A 21,946-nucleotide genomic window follows, 5' to 3' on the forward strand; every position below is an offset into this window, starting at 1 on the left:
CCAAGGGGTTTCCTCTGAACTGGCCAGGGATGAGATAGGGTTGGATTCATATCTTCCTGACATTGTGTAAATTTAAACCTCCTCCTCCAATTGCCAGGGATTTTTACAGGAATAAATGATTTTTCACACTGGGGATTTATATTCTCTGCATGAATTCCCACTTTATCAAATAACAGCTTTTAGATGGCTACCTTGCCAAAGGAGCAGGACCATGTGGCTTAAATAATTGCACAATTAATCAGGCTTGAGGAGAGCACAAGCTACCTGTGCTCTAAGCTGGAGGGACTGGGGTGTGACACCATGTGGTGGTTCAGAAATTGCCTGTACACGGGGCCATCCGCACCCTGAACTGCGGGAAGCGAGGGAGTTTTACAGCATGTTTTTTTCCATATTATTTTTCACTGCACTTTTAACGCAGGTCAGCGTAGCATTTTCTATGTGGCTTTCCCTGTGCTTTTAGCTCAGCCACATGACACTATGCCAGTTCAACAGAGGTCCGGCTCCAGAGATGGCATCAGGGAGGTTGCAGCCCCAGACAGGGACTCCCCAGAACCTTGCTGGTAGTTTGGGGATGCTGCTCGCAGACTTGTGTCATCTCCTGGCATTTAGTCACACACCCTGATACTCATTTCGAGGTGCTGCTGTGGCATTGGCGCTTCCCGAGGATCCGAGGAGCCCTCTGCCTGGAGATGTTGGTGATTATGTTGAAGTTGGGCCGCAGCTGTCCGAGAGATGCCGTGTCCCTCGCACCAAAGGTTAGGTATATGTTGGGCACAGCAAATGTTGCCCAGCGCCCAGGGCCCGCTCAGAGCTGTATTTACCAAGTGCTGCTACAGCTGAACCCCTTGGTGTCTCTCAACTGGGCTTTGCTATGGTCTTCTGGGGCTGGGGCCATATTCCCTTCTTCTCTGTGCTGCCACACATATCAAAGCAGTTGGGTGGTGGTGGACACAGGCTCAGTAATTTTCCACAGCATTGTCAATGCCAGCAGCAGCATGGGGAGCATGAGAGGGACTGTCAAGCCACTGCAAGCCAGAAACATCCAAGTGAAGCTTTCATGTATCTCCATGTAGGTCTTGCAGGATTTGTTGGTAGGAAAACTGAGGCCCTGGGACCTTTCATTTCCCCCGTCTGTGGAAGAAACCTGAAGAGATTTCATGAAAGAGCGTAAAGGCCATAAAACTCTAACAAAAATGGACCAGCCCAGCCCTGTTCCTCCACAAAGCTCCTGTTGCAAGGACCACAGCCCCACCTTGACCTGGTAGAGGTGAGCTGGGACCCCCCAACCCCACTGCAGGTAGCTCTGCACCCCTTGCCCGGCCATTCCACAGCAGCACCCTGTGCTGGTGGCGCCACGAGGACCTGTCCAGTGGAAAACAGCTGGTGATGGATGGAGCACACAGCCACCACCAGCAGAGAGCAACCATAAAGGTGACCAGCAAGGGAAGCAGAGGGCTGAACAACGCTGCAAGGCAGGGCAGGGTTTGGTGCATGGCCGACAGCTCCAGGCATCCTGAGCCACACACAGGGCTAGTTTGGGGGCAGGAGGAGAAGCAGTCTGGGACGGATGTGCTGGCTGCCTGTCTTGGCTGGGCAGGGGATCGGTGCGGTTGATGCGCCTGTATCGAAGGGTTTCATGGGGATTAGGTACACCCCGAGGCGCATGCAGTCCAGTGACGATGCGCAGAGGAGTCAGAGCTAAATTTAGCCTTGGTTGTCCGTGAGTGTGATGTTTTTATTGCTGTCCTTAAATAAAGATATTGTTTGGAGCACGTGGCTGCTGGCCCTGCCTTGCTCAGCCCTGCACCTTTGATGTGCTGTTTCGGTCAAGCTGTTCAAAAGGGAGAGAAACAAGGAGAATTAGCAGTTGGTGAGACATAGCCCAAGGGCCTATTTCCAAAAATGCCCAGGAGCCATCTCTCAGAAAACAGCAGTGCGCACAAAGCAGTGAGAGAGTGACCTCAGTGGCCATTGGAACATGCTTGTGCAGAGGTGTCTGCCAGGCAGAGCTGCTCCATGGGCATGGGACCGTGTGCTGTGGAGCCATGGCTGTAGCAAGGGGGCTACAGAGCTGGCTTGGGCTCAAGGCAACGAGTACTGGAGCACTGGCTGTTGGTGATGGGCCCCATCCTGCAACCCATTGCCTGCCCATCCTACAGGGGCCATGATCTGCCCCAGCCTTGCATCTACAGGGCAGTGAAAGATCCACAGCTTGCCAACTCCAAAATAATCCGGGCCAGAATGACAGCAGGGCAATCAGACCATAGGCACCTCAAAAAAGATCCCCCAAACCCTGCCCAGAGCCCCCAGGTTGGTCCCAGGATGGGCTGGTCCCTCCAGAACCGGTGGGCTTCATGCAGAACAAGGGGAGGCTGCGACTTGGCACTGCGCATGGCTTGGGCTGCCGGCAGCAACAGGCAGGAGGCAGCCAGCCACTCTCCAGCCAAACACCACATATTTCCCTGAAGCTGCCAGGGAAGATGCAATCCTGCAGGGAGCCCAGAGTCCTCTCCCCGTAACCCAGCTCCCAGGAGCCTGGGACCGGGACACATTGCTCCACGACCTGGCACAGGGCAGAGATGCGCAGTGCCCTGTCTGCTCCCCCACCCAGCACAAAGCATGTGAGCATGTGCGGGGGCTGGCAAGCTGCCAGTCATCTGTCCCGTTCCCCCCCCCCCCGGGCCCCGGTCCGGCTGCCTCCTGCCCTCCCAACACAGGGCTACCAGTAATTTTCCATCCTGGCTCTGCCCTAACGAGCTGTTCTCCCACCTCCCTCTAACAGGGCTGGGCACCGTTCAAGTTTCTGTGTTCACTCAGACCCTGAGTCCCCCCAGCTTTTGCTGCTCAAGCTGCCCACCGGTTGTATAGGACGGCTGCTCCTCTGAGCCCTGCTCCTCCCTGCACTCATAGCCCCTCTGCCTCAGGGAAACAGGAGGGTTTTGTCCAAAAGCCAGGGGAAAAAAAGGCCCAGCAACACGCCAAGAAAAATTCCCATGGCTCAGTGCACTCTTGGGTCAGGAACAAGGCAGCCCCGGGGACTTTGCCTCAGCTGTTTCCAAAGCTGCCTCTGCACAGGCACCTCTGCCTGGAATCAAGGTCTGGGTCCATCAGCTGCGTTGATCAGCCAAGCACAGCCCAGCAAAGTTGATTTAGAGAGGGAGGTACCTGGCCCTGGAGCTCAGTGTGCCCGCAGCGTGCATGCAGCACCGTGCTGCCTTGAACTCCCTTCTACTTGTGATGAAGCAGCTCAACTCTGATCTCAGCTTAAGGACCGCGCTTTGGGGACCTGGGGATCCAGAGGGAGATATTCCCGCTCCTATGTGAGCAAAAGGTGGAGAGGCAGGCCCTCCTCCTCCCACAGCAGCCCAGCAGGGCTGATGCGACCAGGCATCGCTCCAACCTCTGCCCTCGCTGCTCCAGAGGTGGGCAGAGGATGCGGGGGTCCCTCATGCTCCTGCCTGCACGCAGAGGGGACAGGGTATGGCTTTCCAGAGCAGGGGGATCAGGTGCTGCGTATGGCAGGGAGCGTGGATACAAACACTCCCTTGACTGCCCTGGGAATGGCTTGTCCCAGGGAGGAAGCATGGGTGCTGAGGGGATCCCTTTGCTGCTCTGAGCTCCGAGGAGCCCACTGCGGCCAGGGAGGAGCTGAATATCCAGGAGTCTCCATTTCAAAGTCTCAAACCACCTCCAGGAGTACCAGAACCTTGATCAAACTATGTGGAAACCACAGAAGGGTTCACCCATCTCCCTTGTGTTTTGCAGGCACCAAAGTGGGTACAACATCCACCCCCACTGCAGTGTGCCCCCTCAACGCCCCTTGGAGCTGCACCAGGGACAAACCGAGAAAGGCACTCAAAGGTGCAAAAAAAAGGATGCTTTATATGGAGTCAAGGTGTCTTAGCACCAGCAAACGTGTTACTTTTGACAAGAGGTGCCTCAAAAAATGTAGAGAGGCACTGGGAGAGACAGACAGCTGCAGGAACAGGCATGGCATATGAAGAATTCTCCCACCACCAGGAGACACCTCTTCTGGAGGTGCTGCTTCCTTGCCTTCAGAGCCCACCCGCAGCCCCTCTGTGACTTGCTAGGCTGCCAAGGCCTTCGGGCCCACAGGCCAACCTCCAGCCCATCTCTCCTCCATCCCTCCCTGCCTCCTCCCAGCCGCAGGAGCAGGCAGCAGCAGCAGCAGCAGCGGCGGCGCTTGTCCCTGCCAGGCCACTGCTGCAACAGCCCCTTTTCAGAGCCAAGCCAGGCTTTAAATAAAAACCTGTCAGCAGAGGAGAGCCAAGCTGTTTGGAGAGTGACTGCATGTGTGTGGATGCATTTAGCAAGTTGATAGGCATGAGACAGAGCAGAAACAGCAGGGTCTCTCTCCTCCAAGGCCAGAGACTGGCACATTCTCAAAGGCAGCATTAATCAGCATTTTCAATTATGCATCACCCATTACCATGGAGCAAAGTTGCCCACCCTTACCTTCCCCTGGAGAGCAGGATAATGCCATTTCCGAGGGCTGACTTCTCTGACTGCGAGCTGCCTTGATGGTTTAAGGGGAGGGTGATGGAATGGGGAGACTGTTCCCAGAGTCTCCCCAGTTCCCCAATCACCACCAACTGCGTTTGGGTATGCAGGGGCCAGGCATGCATGGGCTGCACCTCTCCGCTGGCTGGTTGCGTGCAGCTCATCCAGGAGGTGGACAGGAGGTCCCACTCCTGCCTGGTACCAGGGAGCCTCGTGAGCACACACCAAGGTCACTTCGTGGTGAGACTGGGACATGCCAGCAGCTGAGGGCACTTGGGTCTCAAAACACAGACCACTTTCCCAGGGGCATGGAAGACCTCAGGCTGGCAGGGCAGATTTTTTTAAAGCAGATTATATTTGGCTTCTAACATTGGAAAGGTAAGAAGCAAGCATCAGGTAAGCCCAGCAACCCTCCCACTGAGACAACAAGATGCTGCTGATCCCTACAGAAGGCTGGATCTAGGTTCTCCCCTCTGTGCTGAAACTGCAGGGAGCCCTGGTGCGATGGTCACTCACCACCTCTCTCTGGAAGACGGCAGATGCCCATTGCCTGCAGAGGACACGTCAGCAGGCTCTCCATGAAAATAAACTGCTCTAGCTCAAACCTAAGCCTGGCCCGATACAGATGTCCCTGGGGGGAGGCTCTCAGGGAGTCTTGCAGAAGGCTGCAGCAGCCCTGGGTGGTTTTGGCACTCCTTTGCTTGTGTGGGCAGAGATTGATCCAGGCAAGCCAAGCCTGCTCCATTTGAGCTGCCCAAACTGCCAGGACCTCATCATCACGTCCGAGCCAGAGCCAGGCTGGGGCTTTGGCCCAGGCTCCTCCTGGGTGGGTGGCAGAGCCAAGGAAGGGCTGTCACACAGGAGAGACAGCAAAGCCTTGAGCAAAACCAGCTGGGGAGTGAATTGCCTGTGCTTGGGTGGGGGAGGCTGGCAGGAGTGGAGCCATCTCTGCCCCGAGGGGGGTCTTCAGGGTCACAGTCATGAAAAGAGGAGCCTGGAACACAAAGAACACACCTGGGGTTTTCCAGACATCAGCTTCCCTGCCAGGGTGCCTTCACACTAGCAACCAAATACCCAGCTCCCCTTGCCTGCGCCCCACCAGCTCTGCCCCTGACCTTCTCCTTGGCCTGCAGCTGATCAATACCTCTAGCTGTGGGGGGGATCCATCAATCCTAACGATTTCATCCTGCTTTTCGCTAATGTGCTCTTTTGTTGCGCTGCATTTGGGCCATGGACCTGGCAGAGGTTGGGGAAAGAGGCAGAGAGCTGGCCAAAGGCACCATGCCACGCTGTCCAAGGACCGCAGATTAACTCTTAGCATCACCCCTTTGCAACACAGCCCTCTCCACCACCGAGACAGGTCTTCAGCCCTTCCTCCCACAGCTCATAGCTCCTCGAGGACTATAAACTTTCCTCTTTCGCTCTCCAGCTCCTTGGAAAGGCACATTCAGTATGTTTGAGTGCCTCAGCCAGGATTTGGAACTTTTAACCAAAACCCACCCTGTGTGTCCTCACAATCCCTCACTGCTTCTTCACTCAGCAGCTGCTCCTCTCTGGAAAGCCTCCATCAACCTCCCTGTGCTTGTCTGGAGATAGGAGGACTCGTGACAACCTGACCCACTAATGATGGGAAGCAGGAGCCAACATTTCTAGAGTCCTTTTCTCAAGGCACCCAACTCTTAGCCAGGACGAAAGTGCAGGCACTTGGGTAACGGTGGGGAGTTGAACATGTCCCCCTGCCTTGCACACAGCTGCCTGCCTGCCGGTCCAGCCCCCCTGGGTGGCCAGCCTGCTGCCCTTCCAGCCCCTACCATGCTCGCCCAAACTGGAGGCACCAGATTTCAGCAGCTTCCCATTAGGAGCAGCCTGCACCGCACCTGGCACCAGGAGCACTGCTGGTGTGCATGTATGGGACCACCAACCCAGCATGCACCTCCCTGCCTGCTTGTCCTCTCCAGTCCTTTTCAGCCCCGTCCCTTACAGTAGAAGCACAAGACAAAACTAAGTTGAAGTTACCAAACCAGTTTGGGGATGGCTGGACACCAGGTGCTGTCCTGGCCTGTGCATCCTCCCAGCTCAGGGGCTTTAACTTCAATCCTTGTGTCAAACAGCCCTGTAAAGAGTGGTTTTCACCAGTGGGTGCTGAATACCCATTCAAGCCCACTTCTCTTCCAGCCTCCACATCTTCCTGCGGCAGGGTGTTGTGCATCCCTGGGGTAAAATCATCCTTGACATTGTTGCTGCTGGCTGTGTGACCATACCACTGGTTCACAGCTGGTCCTGGCAGAATTTCTGGAGCCCTATTCCACTTCCTGGGGTGGACCAAACAAGGGGCTCTGGCCCCTTGCTCACTGACCTTTTCTGTGAATCCAGTCACACGTACCCCATCAATAACTAAATGCAAGATAACAAATGAGCTGTCGCAGCCAATTAACATGCTGGGCTTAATCAGCTTGTGGGCTTTCAGGGAAGAGGTGAGGGGCGGGCTCCAGGCCAGAGGGGCTGGGGAGAGGCAGGGTGAGGGGTCTGGTGGGTTGCAGCCACCCCTGTCCGCTGGCTTCCTCAGCCAAGAGCCAGGAGCAGGAGGCCGATGTGGGTGCTTCCCCAGCAGCACACAGATGTGGCATCATCTCAGCAGCACGTGGACACTCCGGCAACAGCCAAAGCCAGCAGAGAGGGAGAGGCAGCTGTGGGGTGACCAGTGGAGAGACACCCCCACAGGGCTGTAGCCCCCAAGGCAGACCACTCATTAGGAAAGCAGCCAGCTACCAACCAACCTAAAAGAGTTCCACTTAAAGCCAGGAGGGATCTCAATGTCTGTTGTTTGAGTGCCTCTCAAATAATTAGCATCCTGCTGATTCTATGACTGGGGTGATGGCTAAGGAGATTAAATCAGTCTTTGCCACAAAGGAGATGCTGTTCCCAAGGCCAGTGATTTTCCTTTCCCCCTGGTGCTATCCCACTCTGCTGACTCAGCTGAAGCCCCAAGGTGCCAGCAGGGACTCGGGGGTTCTGGGCGTGGGGTTGCTTTGCAGTGATACTAATAGGCTAAATGCAACTGCATGCCCAGGGCTGCATAGGGAGGACCTCCCTTATAGGATGCTGGTGTAAACCCAGAGCAGTGCTCACCAAGGTGGCAGCGTGGCTTCAACAAGACCTGGCCATCCAGGGAGGTGATGATCCGTTCACCCCATTCTGCCTGCATCAGCATGAGACAGACTCACAGCCTGGCAGCCAGAGCTGCATTTGTGCACCTGAGAGGCCAAACTGAAAGGAAAAATCACAGCTCAGCATCCAGGCAGTAAATCCACCACGACTGCAATAAGCCCTGCTGATTTGGTGCAAACTTAGAGTAGCCCTGCTAGTTTCACTGGAGCTAGCCCAGAATCACAGAGGTAGTACATCGGGATACAGTCCTTCCCATGAAAACAAAGGCTGCACCCAGCTTGGCTCTGCTCCACTCCATCAGTGCTAATTGGATCTCCACCAGCACAAGTGAGGGGGGACTCTTCTCTGAAAGCCTTTGCAAAGACTGTGACTCCAACATGATGATGACCAGGTCCTGTGCATGGCTCCCCCACAAGCTCATGATCCCTCCACTCCCCAGCCACAGAGCTTGCACCTCAGCAGTAAAAGTGGCCATTCAGCCACCTGTGGGCACAAAAAGCACTTAGGAAAGGGGCTGCAGGATCCATCAGCTCCCACTCCCCCAGAAGTCAATTAAACATCTAAACAAACTGCAAACCTTGAGAAACTCATCTCAAATCATTGCTGTGATGGGAGCCCACCCGCCAAGACACACCCACACTGCAGCAAGAGAAACGGGCACACTTAAGGATTGTTTTGATGGTGCCTTGATTTCTCCATCAGCTTTACTGCTTCCTCCCAAGTGCTTCGCTGCAAAGTCCCCCAGCTACAGGACTATGTTGTTGTGGGTTCATCTCCTCACTCACCATTCGCTCTAATGCCCGAGAAAGAAAACCCACACTGCATTCTAAGCATTTGGCAGCTTCTTGGTCTGAAGTCAGGGAAAAATTTGCCTTTTATGTCCAGCAAAAATCTCCTGGTTTTCAGAGTTTGTCATAATCCTCCTTGTGCTTCTGCTTTACCTAGGGAGAACCCAGAGCCCTCAAGGGACCAACAGGACAGCCAGAGACAGGCCCAGCCTTATAAGCCACACAAGTTGAGAGTGCAGGTTGGGCTTTTGCAACCTCCATTTGCTTCTTGCCATATTTTTTGCCTTGCAGCCTCACAAGAGAGATGGTAGAGCACCAATCACGACCTTCAGGAGGCATCTCCTTACCACTGCCTGTTTCTAGGCACAGAGAAATCTGGAGGGGGGTAAGGCTGGGACTGTCTTTAGGGTTGCTGTTTCTCAAGCTCATTTGCAGGCAAACTGGGATTTCTTACAGTGAAACTATTTTTCTGTGATCTTACAAGATCCCAGCACAAACAAAAGATGGCTTCCAAGCTTTAAGGCAATCTTCACCCTTGGAGTCCCCCCTCCATTTCATAGGCTAATTGAAAGTAAAAGGCTTTTAATGAGTAGTTGCCAATGAGAATCTGAGCCTGAAACAGGGGCAAAAGCAGTTTGCAATGCATTTGAGTGCCATGACTCAAGCACAGCTCTGGTATCACAACATCAGGCATTAAAGACACACTTGGGAAAGAATACCGGTACAAAATGGGCTTGGTCCTGGGGTCCCGTTGCTCTCCTACACCTTCCACAGCTGGAGCTGGGGAGAAGCAGTCCCCAAGGCTTGTGTTTCCAAGAGGGCTGAGCTGATGAGCAGAAGAACCTCACCTTCCCTGAGGGAATGCTAGCTGCTTTCTCTGTGACTCCAGCAATGCCACAGCAGGATGCAGCGCTGCAGCTGCGGCCCTGCCCATGAAGATGCACTGAGGCAGCCACATCCCTCGCCTGCTTCACCAGCATGATGTGTTGTTCCCCTAAAAAGCTGCACCTGAAACTCCTCACCTAGACACTGGCACAGCCAGAGAGCACCTGAGGCGGTACACTGTGCTCTGCAAACTCCATCTATTTCCCTACATGCTCCTCACACCCCAAGCCCTGCTCAGCTTCAGTGCTGCCCATGCCTTGCTTGCAAACCAGCGCCTAGAGGAAAAGCAGATTCTGTCCTAAAACACAAGGGATTTGTGCCTTGCCACAGGGCTAGCTGGAAAATCTGAAGAAGGTATGTTTCCCCCAAGGTGTGTGGGAGCATTGCAAAGAGCTGCAGCTAAACGGCTTTACAGAGGGTAATGGAAGGCGAGAGACCACAGTGTGTCCTGCCAATCCAGATAGAAAGGATACTAAGGCCGTTGGCACTGCTTGGCAGCCTGCCACGAGAAATAACTCTTCAAAAATAGAAGTCTGCTAATCTCAGGAACCTGCATTAATACCTGCTGGTATTAATGTCAATGACATTAATGAAGTGTTTCAAAAACCAGAACAAATGCCTTGGCTTTTGGGGGCTGTGCCGCCCCTTGTAACTTTCCACAAGAACGGAGGAGTGGTCCGGCAGTGGCAGCGCGCTGCTCTTTGTACCACTCTGCTCTCTCGCACGCAGCCCCCCAAGAGCAGCGGCGTGGGGTGGGCTCTGCTGGCTCCCGGTGAGCCTGGCACCCATGCAGGATGCCCGGCCAGCTCTCCCGCCAGGGGAAGGAGAGGATCCCAGCAGCAATCTCCTCTGTGAACTAAAACCCATTAAGTATAATCAGTGGAAACAGTGCCTGGGGGAGGTGGAAGCTCACTGTCTTCAAGCCTTGTCTCAAGCCCCCTCTGGGTTCTCTTTCACTCCCTGAGCCCCTCTCCAGCTCCTGCTGCCGCAGCCTCCTCCTCCTCTTCCTCCTGTCCTTTACCTACCCACACACCTCCAGCTCTCTTCACTGCAGTCTTTGGTCTCAGACAAACCATGCAATGATGCACAACCTGGAAGTGGTCCTGCGCTTTATTTCCTGAGATGTTACACTATTTACAATGGCAAGTGGAGGCACTTTGGGACACCTTCGAATGAAGGAGTACCACACTGAATGCTGATCTGCTTCCTGAGAGCCTCCAGATACTCCCCCTCTCCCTGACTGCTCTGCTGCCCATCGTCTCTTCCCACCTCTTGTCTCCTGCCCAAGCAGACCCAAAGGGACTGCTGTGGCTGCCACCCCCTGCCTTACTCCATGTGACTGGCTGCCTTCCCAGGCATGCTGCTCCCGTGGCCAGATGCTTCCACAGCTACCGTGGGTGGCAACTTCCCCAAGACTGTTTTCCTTGCTCCTCAGCAGCTAGGAGAGCTCCTTTCAACTGGCGGGGAGAAGAAGGAGATACAACTCTACTTCTTCTCCCTGTCTCTTGTTGCCCCAAAAAATTGGGACATATTGTAAAAATGGGAACAGCCACAGCTCCATCTACCACAGCCAGGGCCCACAGGACAGCAAACTTGTCCCTGGCAGAGGGCTTTAAGTTTCTAGATGGTACATGTTGAGCACTGGGTTCAGGCTGGCAGACAGAGAACAGACATGCGGACAACTTGCTGGTCTCTTCCCTTCCTGATCTCTGTGAATTACAGCCTTTAAACACACACTCAAACACTGCATCCGCTCAGGTAGTACCCAGCACACTGTGTGCTCAGCGCATCTCACACCGATGAAGTGGCACAGCCAACTGTCCATCTCCTCCTCTGCTACTCTTCCTTGGCAGCTTTCTCACCACTTCCCTCCTTATGCAGTAATCAGTAATATTTTGTTTTCATTGCCTCTGCCAACCATGACATCCATTCTTCTTGCATGCTCAAATCTAGGACAAGATAGCACAACCTGAACTCCACTTTGAATCTAACTTGACTTGTGTTTATGCCTGGCAGATACAACAGAAAGTCACTTAGACACCTAGTCTGATCTCACAGGCCAAATAGGGTTCTCACTACCCACAACTTAGAGCGCTTACAGTAGGACCGGCACAAAACCAATGTCTTAAGCTCAGTGCCCCCTCTCCTGGCTGCTGACAAGCAGTGCATGCACAGGCCCTCCCAGGCCATGGCCTTCCTGTGGTCATCTTCTCAAACTCGCCTAGGAACCACTGGGAAAACCTAATGTGCACTTCAACCAGCAGCAAAGAGGTTACTGCAGACTCTGGCAGAGAATGGTGCCAGAGCAAGATGGTGTCTTTAAAACTGCATAACACCAGCAGGGTATAAAGCTCTGCCCTGACCGTGTATCTAACGTAGGCTGAGATTACAGTATTGTTTGAGCAGCGAGCACAATGTGAAGCTTCCAGCTTCACTGACCCTGATTCATTCCAGAAGTATCTTAGCGCTGAAGAGATCAGATTGATTTGTGCACGCAGGGTCAGAGGACACGATAAACTACATAAAAACTCAATACACTAGTAACATGTATGTTCAGCTCCAGCCCAGCCACAGTAGGTTGGCATCCTGTCTGTAGCAACGTGCACATGACATTAATAGGTTCACATCATTCTCAAGGTCCTGCTGGTACCACTGTCAGGTTTAGCTGCAGAAAAAAAGCCATCAGGCTGTTCCCAAAAGCTCCCAGGGCCTAGAAGCAAGAAGCAGCTCTCAGTCATCAACCTGTGGTAGAAGATACAACTCAAGGGAAGTACTCAGATGGTCTTCACCCAAGAGACACGTTCAAGGGACGGCCAAACTGGCACAACTTCTTTGAAAAGCAGCATCTGCCTGCCCCATACTTGAATCACATTGCTTCATCAGCAACAAAACACAGAAAAGCATGTTACGCCCACTGGAGTTCAGCTCCCAAAGCCAGTCTTGCAAAGCAAAGCCATCAGACACAAGCTGGAAGTGTGCATGGCCTTCCCTCACTACTCACTCGTGTGACATGATGAAACCAGAGCAATGTTATCCTTCCACCAGTTTTTTGCGCCAAGTCCCACCAACAATTCTGTTTACATTTAGTGCTCAGGCTGCTGTCAACTCTAGTGAAACACTTCTGAGCTGGTAAGATCAGGAAAGATCGTGGGCTTAGAACTGCCCGCTCGGCCACCCTCTGCAGGGCAAAGTGGCTGTTCAGGTAGGAGAAAGGGCATAGAGTAGGAAAAGCACTTACCTTACTCTTATAAGTTATCGGATGTGTGGCAATCTTGAAGAAGCTTAGCAGTAAGGGTTTCATGGGACTGATGAAGGAAACCACAGCGATTTCTGAAAAGGGGAATCTTTCAGCTCTGACAAGCGCTTATCAAGTAAGCATCTGAGCTCTGGCAGAGGCAGCAGAGCTAGGAAAATCTGGCTGGCAATACCTGCTGTAACAAAGACACTGCCTATAATCCAGAGGACAAAACACACTCTTAGTAAGGGAGCGTTACCTTTGTTTGTCAGAAAAGGAACCTGAGGCAAGGAACAACTCTGAGTTACCTCCTGCCAGGCAGAGGCAGCACTAGATGAATAGCTAGTTTTTTAACTAAAACTGCAAACTCCTGAGGCATATGCTGTGCTACCAGACAATGTGTTTTATAAAATGCCTATTTGGGGACAGAAGCAGCTCCGTGTAAAGAAAGCATTCACACTGTGCCTCTGCTGATGACATCACATCTCTGTTAAGCAGCTGTTCAATTAAAATTTTGAATGAAGCTTTCACTATAGCTGGTCACTAAAAAATGGGTAGAAAATCAATGATCAAGATCAGAAAGGCTTGCGCTCTTACCTCAATTAGATGCCACTGTTTCTCTCATAAAAATAATACGTGGTGTTACAGTAGTTCAGTTCTCCAAACATTTCTTGCTGCTGCTCCTGCTGGTTGCTGTTGGTCTGAATGACACCACCTATTGCTTTCAGGCTGGCAGAAGAAATCTACTGCTTCATTCTGCTGACCAAAAATAAATCAATGCCAGAGGACAAACTAAGACATTGTTTAGAGCAAAGAAGACCAAGGAAGAAACATGAACGTTTTGTGAAAGGATAATTTAGATAGGTGAGAAAGTGCGTATGTGCTGGTTGCGAAGCTATTTGTAATTAACTGGGGGTTAAACCTCCACAGCTGCCTCACCTCCTTGGAAAGATACACAGAAGAGAGAAACAAGAAGAGCTGAGTTTCACGAGAAGTAAAACTTAGGTGAGGAAAACTTACCCCAGCAAAACTTAGGTGAGGAAAATTTTTCAGTTTCACTAACCATTCCGGCAGGAATTCACTGCTGGGAAGCTTGACTGTGTCTTCTGCTGTGTTGGTGAAATGTGCAGCTCTAACTTTGTTCATCATACCAGGCATGGGAGCAGACTACCTAGGGAGGCTGTGGGTTCTCCTGCAGAAGCAGCTTCTGAAGGCCTGGCTGGGGGGCTAATCACAGAGTATCTCAAGTTGGAAGTGACCTATAAGGATCATCAAGTCCAACTCCTTGCTTTAGGGAAAGCACTGGGCCAGGTCAGCTCATACCTCTTTTCAAAAACAGGCCATTAAAACCCAAATAAATATTCTTATGTGAACGCTTAACTAAGGAACACCTCAAATTTTGCCTGGTTTTATTTGATTGCAATGAAAACCATTGTGGCCATATGTAAAATGTGTCTATGGACTGCTTTCTCAAAAGCAGCAGTAGTCCTCCAGTTCAAAAGCTGAGGGAAATGGGGAGAAATGACACTTGAGAGTCCTTTTCAGACCTCTGTTGTGTAATTCTGTGATGACAATTCATTGTGCCATTCTGAAAATACACAAGTTCAAACTTCTCTAACTTATAGCTTGCTGCAGTGCAATCATAAAGAACAATCTGTGTTCATAAAAAGTACAGAGCACTCTTTTGTTGTATTTCTGGACAGAAAAAACCCACATTCCAGCCCGCAAGGAAAAACCAAACCAAAAAAAAAAGAAAACAGAATACCAAATCGAGTAACCAAATGCTGTAATTTAAAGTTACATGATCAGATTTTGTAAGGGTCTTACTGGTATTTATTCCTAAACACTCAGGGTTAGTAGAAGTGACGTTGCCTACTTACAAAAAGCCAGTGACATTGAAGACTACTTCAGGGACTTTTTCCTCCCCACTCTGAAAGTAGCTGCACAAAATGTTGGCAAACGAGCAACTGTCTGTTTGGATTTTGCGTTCAGCAGCAGAGAAGAAAAACGTTCTTACAAATGTAGGAAAATTAGTTTGGACAGTCACCAAAATCAGTCCAGAAATTGATGAACTAGTGATTTTGGTTATAAACCAACTCTATCTCAAAGCCACCATCTCATTAAAATAATCCTTCCAATTCAAAAATGCTTCTCCATCACAAATGAACTTAAACTTGCTTCTCTTGCAGCTGAAGCACTGAGCACAGCTTTGACATAGTACATGAAGTCAGCGCTACAGCACTTGGAGCAGCAGGGTAAAAATACAGAGACAGACGATTTCCACCCACCACACTACAACAAAGTCAAGGTAACACATAATCACCTCCATCCATCTTGTGTTTTATAAAAATGAAATTTATAAAATCAATAGTTTATTGATTGGCTGGCAGTGTCTCTCCCTCAACTTGAGCAAACAGCTATTGCCCATGTGGGCTAAGTCAGACAGGAACCACTTCTACACTCGTGTGACTGCACGAATGTAGCTACCAACGGCATTTCCTGTAAGGGGAATGATATAAGCAGGACTGCATTACCTATCAGGCCACAGTTTTGTAAAGACTTGCACCTACCACCTACTGTTCAACATATTCATCAGTGACCTGGACGAGGGGACCGAGTGTATCCTCAGCAAGTTTGCTCATGATACCAAACTGGGAGGGGTGGCTGACACCCCGGAGGGCCGTGCTGCCATCCAGCGTGACCTGGACAGGCTGGAGAGCTGGGCAAGGAAGAACCTCATGAGGTTCAACAGGGAAAAGTGTAGGGTCCTGCACCTGGGGAAGAAGAATGTCAGGCACCAATACAGGTTAGGTGTGGACCTGCTGGAGTCAAGTTCTGAAAAGAAAGATCTGGGGGTCCTGGTAGACAGCAAAATGACAATGAGCAAGCAGTGTGCTCTTGTGGCCAGGAAGGCCAACGGAATCCTGGGCTGCATAGGGAAGAGTGTGGCTAGTAGGTTGAGGGAAGTCATTCTCCCCCTCTACTCTGCACTGGTGAGGCCACAACTGGAATACTGCATCCAGTTCTGGGCTCCCCAATTCAAGAGGGATAGGGGACTACTGGAAAGAGTCCAGCGAAGGGCAACGAGGATGATTCAAGGATTGGAGCATCTCCCTTATGAAGAAAGGCTGAGAGATCTGGGACTCTTTAGCCTGGAGAAGAGAAGGCTGAGGGGAGACCTTATCAATGCTTATAAGTATCTGAAGGGTGGGTTGAAGGAGGAGGGAGCCAGACTCTTTTTAGTGGTTGCCAGTGACAGGACGAGGGGCAACGGGCACAAGCTGGAACATAGGAGGTTCCACTCAAATATGAGAAGGAACTTCCTTCCGGTGAGGGTGACAGAGCCCTGGAACAGGCTGCCCAGGGAGGGTGTGGAGTCCCCTTCTTTGGGGATTTTCAAGACCCGCCTGGATGCAGTCCTGAGTAACATGCTCTGACATGCTCTGGGCAATCCTGCTTCAGCAGGGGAGTTGGACTAGATGATCTTTATGGTCCCTTCCAACTCCAAAAATTCAGTGAAATTCAGTGAAATACCAATCTATCACTATTTTTTTGCTGCAGGGCAATTAACAACAGACATTCTACATTACGACCGTCTCCTTACAAAACATTTATTCAACATAAAAATCCGGAAACGGACAACAGACAGAAGCTTCATGAAAATGCATAGGCATTAATGTGCTATTAAGTCATTAAGTGCAGCAGCATTTCATCTTACATGTACTTTAAATACTTTGTCAGGCACAGCTTCCAATTAGTCTCCTGTGGCAGGAGGCAGAGATGCCAAGGTGTTTGTGAAGCCAGCCCGCTGTCCTCTCTCACCACCCCTGGAGGTAGAGCTTTCACTCCTCTGGCCGAGGAATGGCCACACAACCTTTGTACTTGAGGTTTCCAGTTTGAAGTATCTGATATCCAGGTGCATCTGCAAGTCCAGTAACAACTGCTCCAAGATTCGGATCTTGCCATCACCTCCCAGTGATTCCCATAAAAGAGGAAGCACTCAATATCATTACAATCTGGATCATCCACTTAGGTACTCTGCAAGGTCCACCTTCTACAGACGCTTAGAGGCATCCATAAGACGTCTAATGCCTGCCTCCAAAGTATGACCATCCTGATGGCTGTGGGAAGCCCTACAGAGATAATAATCTGTTTTCTATCCCAAATCCAATGGGTCTTCAGATAATCTAGATTTAAAGGCATCCACATAGGATGATAATCACTGTGCTGTTTAGCAAGTTCCAACTCCAGTATGACATTTACTAGAAGGATCAGATGGATCAGAAGGAAGGAAACATAAGAAAACAGATGGCTCAAAGATTGATAATGGGGAGAGTTTCTATTAATGTTGCTGCTTCTGATCTGGTACAGACTCTTTGTTGCCTTCTGTTGCCTCCTCTGTAAGGAGCTTACCACCCATCATAGAGATACATCACCCAAAAGCCACTCACATCAAACGAGGATGTTCTCCACCCTGTGCAGCATCAAGCCCACAAGGATGAGGTGCCTTGTGAGACCTGCACAGCCACTTCACTTGCTACACGGGTTAAAAGAGGGATTTTTCTCTGGGGCACTAACACTGTGTACAAAAGTCAGCAAAGAAAAACATTTCTGCCTCACAAAGAGCACCTGTTCCACCTCAATGTAAAAGCATTGGGAAAAATTCAATGCAGTTTGTACCACATTTTTTTCCACGTCATTGGGGCCCTCCAAAGAACAGGAAACCTGGAAGCGGCTGTTCCCAGGAGGCTGGAATGGGAAGGGCAAGACGAAATACTTAGAATTACACTTTTTTCCAAACAGATCTGGTATGGTAAATATCAATTTGGAAGATAAATAATAATAAATATTAATTACCCTTTTAGAAAATCCTCTCATACCCTTTCAGCCACCTAGCAAACAATTTAACTGCAAATCCTCAGGAGTGGTATGAGTAAGCTGTAAAGCTATCCAGTGATGTGATGCAATCTATTTTTTATACCTTGCCATCTGCCTTTAAAATTTGCACTAGTCTAATCTGAAGATGTTATAGAGAAGAATACCCATTAATGAACGGGGAGCCTGTCCTTCCCCTAAGCTGATTCATCTTTCTCTTCTGTGACAGACAGACTGCAAATCTCTTGGTGTCCCCGACTGTAGCTGCATGTTCTTTAGGCTTTTAACCATCCATATCTGTGAACTTTCTTTTCCCATAGTTCTGGACCAGACTTGATGCTGTGATTTGAGAAGCCTGTCCCTTTTCCCAGCACTGGAAGTCATTCAGCCCTTTCTGGCCAGCTCGAAATAAGGCTCTTTCCAATTCATCCAGCCGAGCCACCAGCGCTGATGTGTCTTCATTATAAGCATTCTGAGAGGAGTCCATGATACGACGAAAACGGCTAATAAATGTCTAAAGAAGATAAGCAGAATTACTGACAGGTAGCACAGGGGCTTCTTCAGCTCAAATGTTAGAGGCCTGAGGTTTCAAGACCGAAAAGCCTAAGGTGTAGGCTCTAGTTCACAACTAGTCATAGGTCTGCAAACAGCGTAGCACCTCTTAACCTTGGACACAAAGACAAACCGTTTCCTGCCTGAGCTGGGGGAGCAAGTGCCTGATATGCTGGATGGGAAGCAAGCACAGAATTCGATTTTGCCCACTTCATAGTGACAAGTTTGAGCAGACCACATGGTATAACACAATTACAAACTATTCCATCTCACTTCACAAGCAATCATTGCCTTAGAGTGGGTGGAATGAATCTCATGCCACAGCAGCTGCTGCAGGAACACGCAAGCTGCAACTTGTGAACGGCCTGGAGGTTAAGCCAAACTGCCAATGTAAAGCATTCAGTATGCTGACAAACACTTCACCATGAAAAAAGTCAAAAAAACAAATCTACAACTAATAAATAACATTTTAAAAAGCTAAGCAACAAGACATAATTAAGGATTTTTTATCTCCCTCCTCTTTGCTTTTGGGAATTAAAAAAAAAAAAAGGTCAAAACTCTTGGAAAACTGTGCTTTGTTATTTCAGTAGCTGATTTTAGAATCATGAGAACTGTGGTATTCTAGAGATTTACTTATAGAATAAATATATTATAAATTAGTAATTTTGACTTTGTCACCAAATAGTTATACTTCACATTTATAGTTCCTGAATATTTGGGAGAGGGGTTTTTTTGGTGTTTCATTTAACTCAGCAAAACTCGCCTCATTTGCTTTTCGTAAATAAAAAGGCATACCTTGTATGCTTCGACTTTTCTGTCAACAAGTGATATGTACTAATGTGGTTTTTTTCCTAAGATGTCCATTAGCAGAAAGAGAAAAGACAAGGAAAGGTGTGGTCACCTCCTCAATGAAGAAAGCAAGCGTTCAGTGGACAACTCCAAGAAAGCAGCAGTGTTTAAACTGCTCTTTATACAGCCTCTCTGTATCAGCCTTCATTTAAAGAATAAAGAAAGAAAAAAAAAAAAGCAGCAAAAACCCCAGACTACTTAGACAACTGGCTGAAGAAATCTCAGAGCTGTTAGTGGTTATCTTTAAAAGCTCAAGGAGCACCCAAGTCCAGAAACTGGCACAGATGGTATCTATCTTTTAAAAGAGAAAGAGGAGATAAAGAGGGAAGAAGGAAGAGCCAGTGAATTACAAATCCATCAGTATCAATTCCTGGAAACATACTGGAACAAATAAACTATACATAAACTTCTGCAAGAAAAGAGAGAGAAGAGTAAGAGCCAACACAGACTTGCCAAGAACAAACCTTGAGAGACCAGCCTAGTTTCCTACTGAGGCAGGATGCTAGGCCTTACAATGGGAGAAAAAGCAGGAGATCGGTATCTGTCATGGGGCATTCTTGCAAGATTTAGGTAAACCACCCATAGGTGGTTGGTAAAGACAATTACCTGTCTTTACCCCTCCTGTCAGGAGGGAAGAGCATATTGAGTGGAGTTCAGCAGGGGTCTATCTGGAACCTGTTTGATATATTAATTAATAAGCTTACTAAAGGAAAGAAATTATGTTTATTAAATTAGCAAACAACGTGCAAGAGAAGGAGGAGGAATGACTGTAAGTATGTTGGGGAGCAGAACTCCTAATTCATAACGATCCTAACAAATTAGAAAGATAATGTGAAAACAACAGGATGTAATTCAGCTGGGACTAATACAAGTTTTTACATTAAGGCAGAAATAGGGAACTGTACAAACACAGGAAGAGGAACAATTGTCTGTATATGCAATCTGTACCATCTTGTGGACTGCAAAACCAGATGCTGCACCACACTGAGCAAAGAGCATCATGACCTACAAAATTCACAAAATAATCTTTTTGTTTTCATCAGCGCAAGTTCCGAGCAGGAAGCTGCTTGCTGTTCAGGGCACTGCATGTCACAGTGGATGCGGATCAACTGGAAAGATAGCAGCAGTGCACAATAAGGACAATCAGAGGTTAGAAAGCATGACCCACACAGAGATACCAAACAAACTGGGACTGCTGCAGGAAGGAAGAGAATAATCTGTCCTCAGCATATACTTTGTATGAGGCAAACAGAACAGAGCTTGTATTGCTGTGAAGGAGTTTAGTTTAGTCATTAGAGGAAACCTTCTAAGATCAGGATAGCAAACCACTGAAACAGATTGCCCAGAGCAGTGTGAAGTCTCATCGTTACAGAGCTTTAAATACAGGGTAGAAAATGGGAAGTAACAGAGGGTGAATTAATTATGCCTTGAAGCACGGGCATCATTAATCTAGTCCTGTTTTACAGGATCTTACAAAATTTAGAAATATTTACAGCGTGGAAACTCCAAGCTAAAATTACACTCCTGGATACATACTAGAGGCTTCCACCCCTAGACTGTGCAGTCACCAAAAGGGTCATCCTACAGCCTGATCTAGAAATCCATAATCAATACAGAAGTCATTTGGATTAAAACAGGTTATTTTCCCCAAAGACTGCTGAGTAGCTGGGAACAAGAGGAAGATGGAAAAATGTAAAACCAAATTTCAAGATTTAGTTCTGATACTTGCCTGCAGGATAGTCTGAGCTATCTCAGGATTCTCTGGATTGTCAAAATTCAGGAGCTGGGAGCCAAATCCGTAGTAGTATGGCCCCATTTTATGTAGATCAACCACAGTGGCGTCAGCGCTGAACACTGTCCTCCAGGCTTCCTTGTAAATCTTCGGCAGTTCCACAGAAATGATTCTTCTTTTGCTGTCATGTAGACCTTTAGCAAGCCACAGAGGTATTTCCAGCTTTGATCCCTGCACGAATGAGAAAAACCAGAATTTGTCCTCGCCATGAAAACAGACATAAAGCAACCCCCAAAACAGACAGTGAACTTTATTAATGAAGATCCAGTACCACAAAAATTCAATTTTGTTTTCAGAACAGTCTACTGTAGTTGTAACATAAACCAGACACACTTGAGAGGCATTCATTATTACTGCAAGCTCTAAAAGTGTTTATTGCTGGTGTATGATCTAATAATTGTCAGATTATTAAACACCAGAAGAAAAAAAAAGCCGTGCAAAATGCATGCAATAAAAGTAAAAATAACTTCTGAAGAAGGAGCTAGAAGCATAAGTTTCCTTGCCGTGACCCAAAAAGCAGGGTGCCGCTGGGCGCGCGAGCGGGGGGAGCAGCGCGCGGGCCCCGGGTCCCTCGGGAGGGGACGCGCGGCTACAGCTCCCAGCGCCCGCCGCCGCGGGCCGCCCCGTGCGGTGGCTGCTGGGAGTTGTAGTTCTCCCCCCCCCCCCCCCCCCGCCGTTTACCTCAGGGATGGAGTCTCTGGTGCCGGCCCCCTGGCCCAGCGCGAAGGCCAGGCGCGGCAGGGCGCTCTCGGCGCGGCCCGGCAGCTTTTCCTGCGACATCAGGATGTCGTCCAGCGACAGAAAGTTCTCCTCCAGGCCCAGCCCGGGGTCCACAGGGAAATATGCCTCGGACATGGCTGGGCGACCCAACACCGCAGCGGCCCCAGCACCGCGGGGCTCCCGCGCAGCCACTCGAGCCCCTCCCGCCGCCGCGCATGCGCCGTGGCGCCGCCCGCCCCCGCCGGCTCAGCCCGGTGCCCGGCGGCGGGCCGGGGTAGGCTGGGTGCCCAGCGGGGCCAGCCCAGCCCTGCCGCCGGGGCGACTGCACCGGCACCACGGCGCGTGCCCCCCCGCGCCCGGGGTGTCCTCAGCCGCACCGCGGCCGCGCCGGCCCCGCCCCCGGCGACCCCAGGGCCCAGGCGGGCGCGCTGCCGAGCTGCGCCCGGGGGAGGCCAGGCCTCAGGCCGCGGCAGCGAGCAGCGGAGCCCCTGGCCTGGCGGAGCCTTGTCCTGCCTTGCCGGCGAGGCCTCCGTTTAGCCCGCCGGCGGGTGTCCACTGCCA

General features: G+C 50.2%; 1 protein-coding gene across 3 annotated transcripts; it reads right to left on the bottom strand.

The window, feature by feature from the left end:
- Window positions 1-139: 139 nt before the first annotated feature.
- On the bottom strand, window positions 140-21,590 carry GINS3 (GINS complex subunit 3). Of its 3 annotated transcripts, XR_012463331.1 has the most exons (5): window positions 21,347-21,590; window positions 20,603-20,836; window positions 13,195-13,353; window positions 12,601-12,692; window positions 12,364-12,488 (listed from the first exon to the last, which is right to left on the bottom strand). XR_012463331.1 is itself a non-coding variant. In XM_074152075.1 (4 exons), the coding sequence occupies exons 1-3, from the start codon at window positions 21,518-21,520 to the stop codon at window positions 13,240-13,242; spliced, it is 522 nt and encodes a 173-aa protein (XP_074008176.1). In that variant the 5' UTR covers window positions 21,521-21,590; the 3' UTR covers window positions 140-1,144; window positions 13,195-13,239. The 3 variants fall into 3 exon arrangements, 2 of the variants coding, with proteins under 2 accessions (XP_074008176.1, XP_074008175.1); XM_074152075.1 differs by lacking the exons at window positions 12,364-12,488; window positions 12,601-12,692 and adding an exon at window positions 140-1,144; XM_074152074.1 differs by lacking the exons at window positions 12,364-12,488; window positions 12,601-12,692; window positions 13,195-13,353 and adding an exon at window positions 16,196-17,986.
- Window positions 21,591-21,946: the final 356 nt, after the last annotated feature.

This window comes from Numenius arquata, chromosome 8 (assembly GCF_964106895.1).
Source record: "Numenius arquata chromosome 8, bNumArq3.hap1.1, whole genome shotgun sequence".
NCBI classification, from domain to species: domain Eukaryota; kingdom Metazoa; phylum Chordata; class Aves; order Charadriiformes; family Scolopacidae; genus Numenius; species Numenius arquata.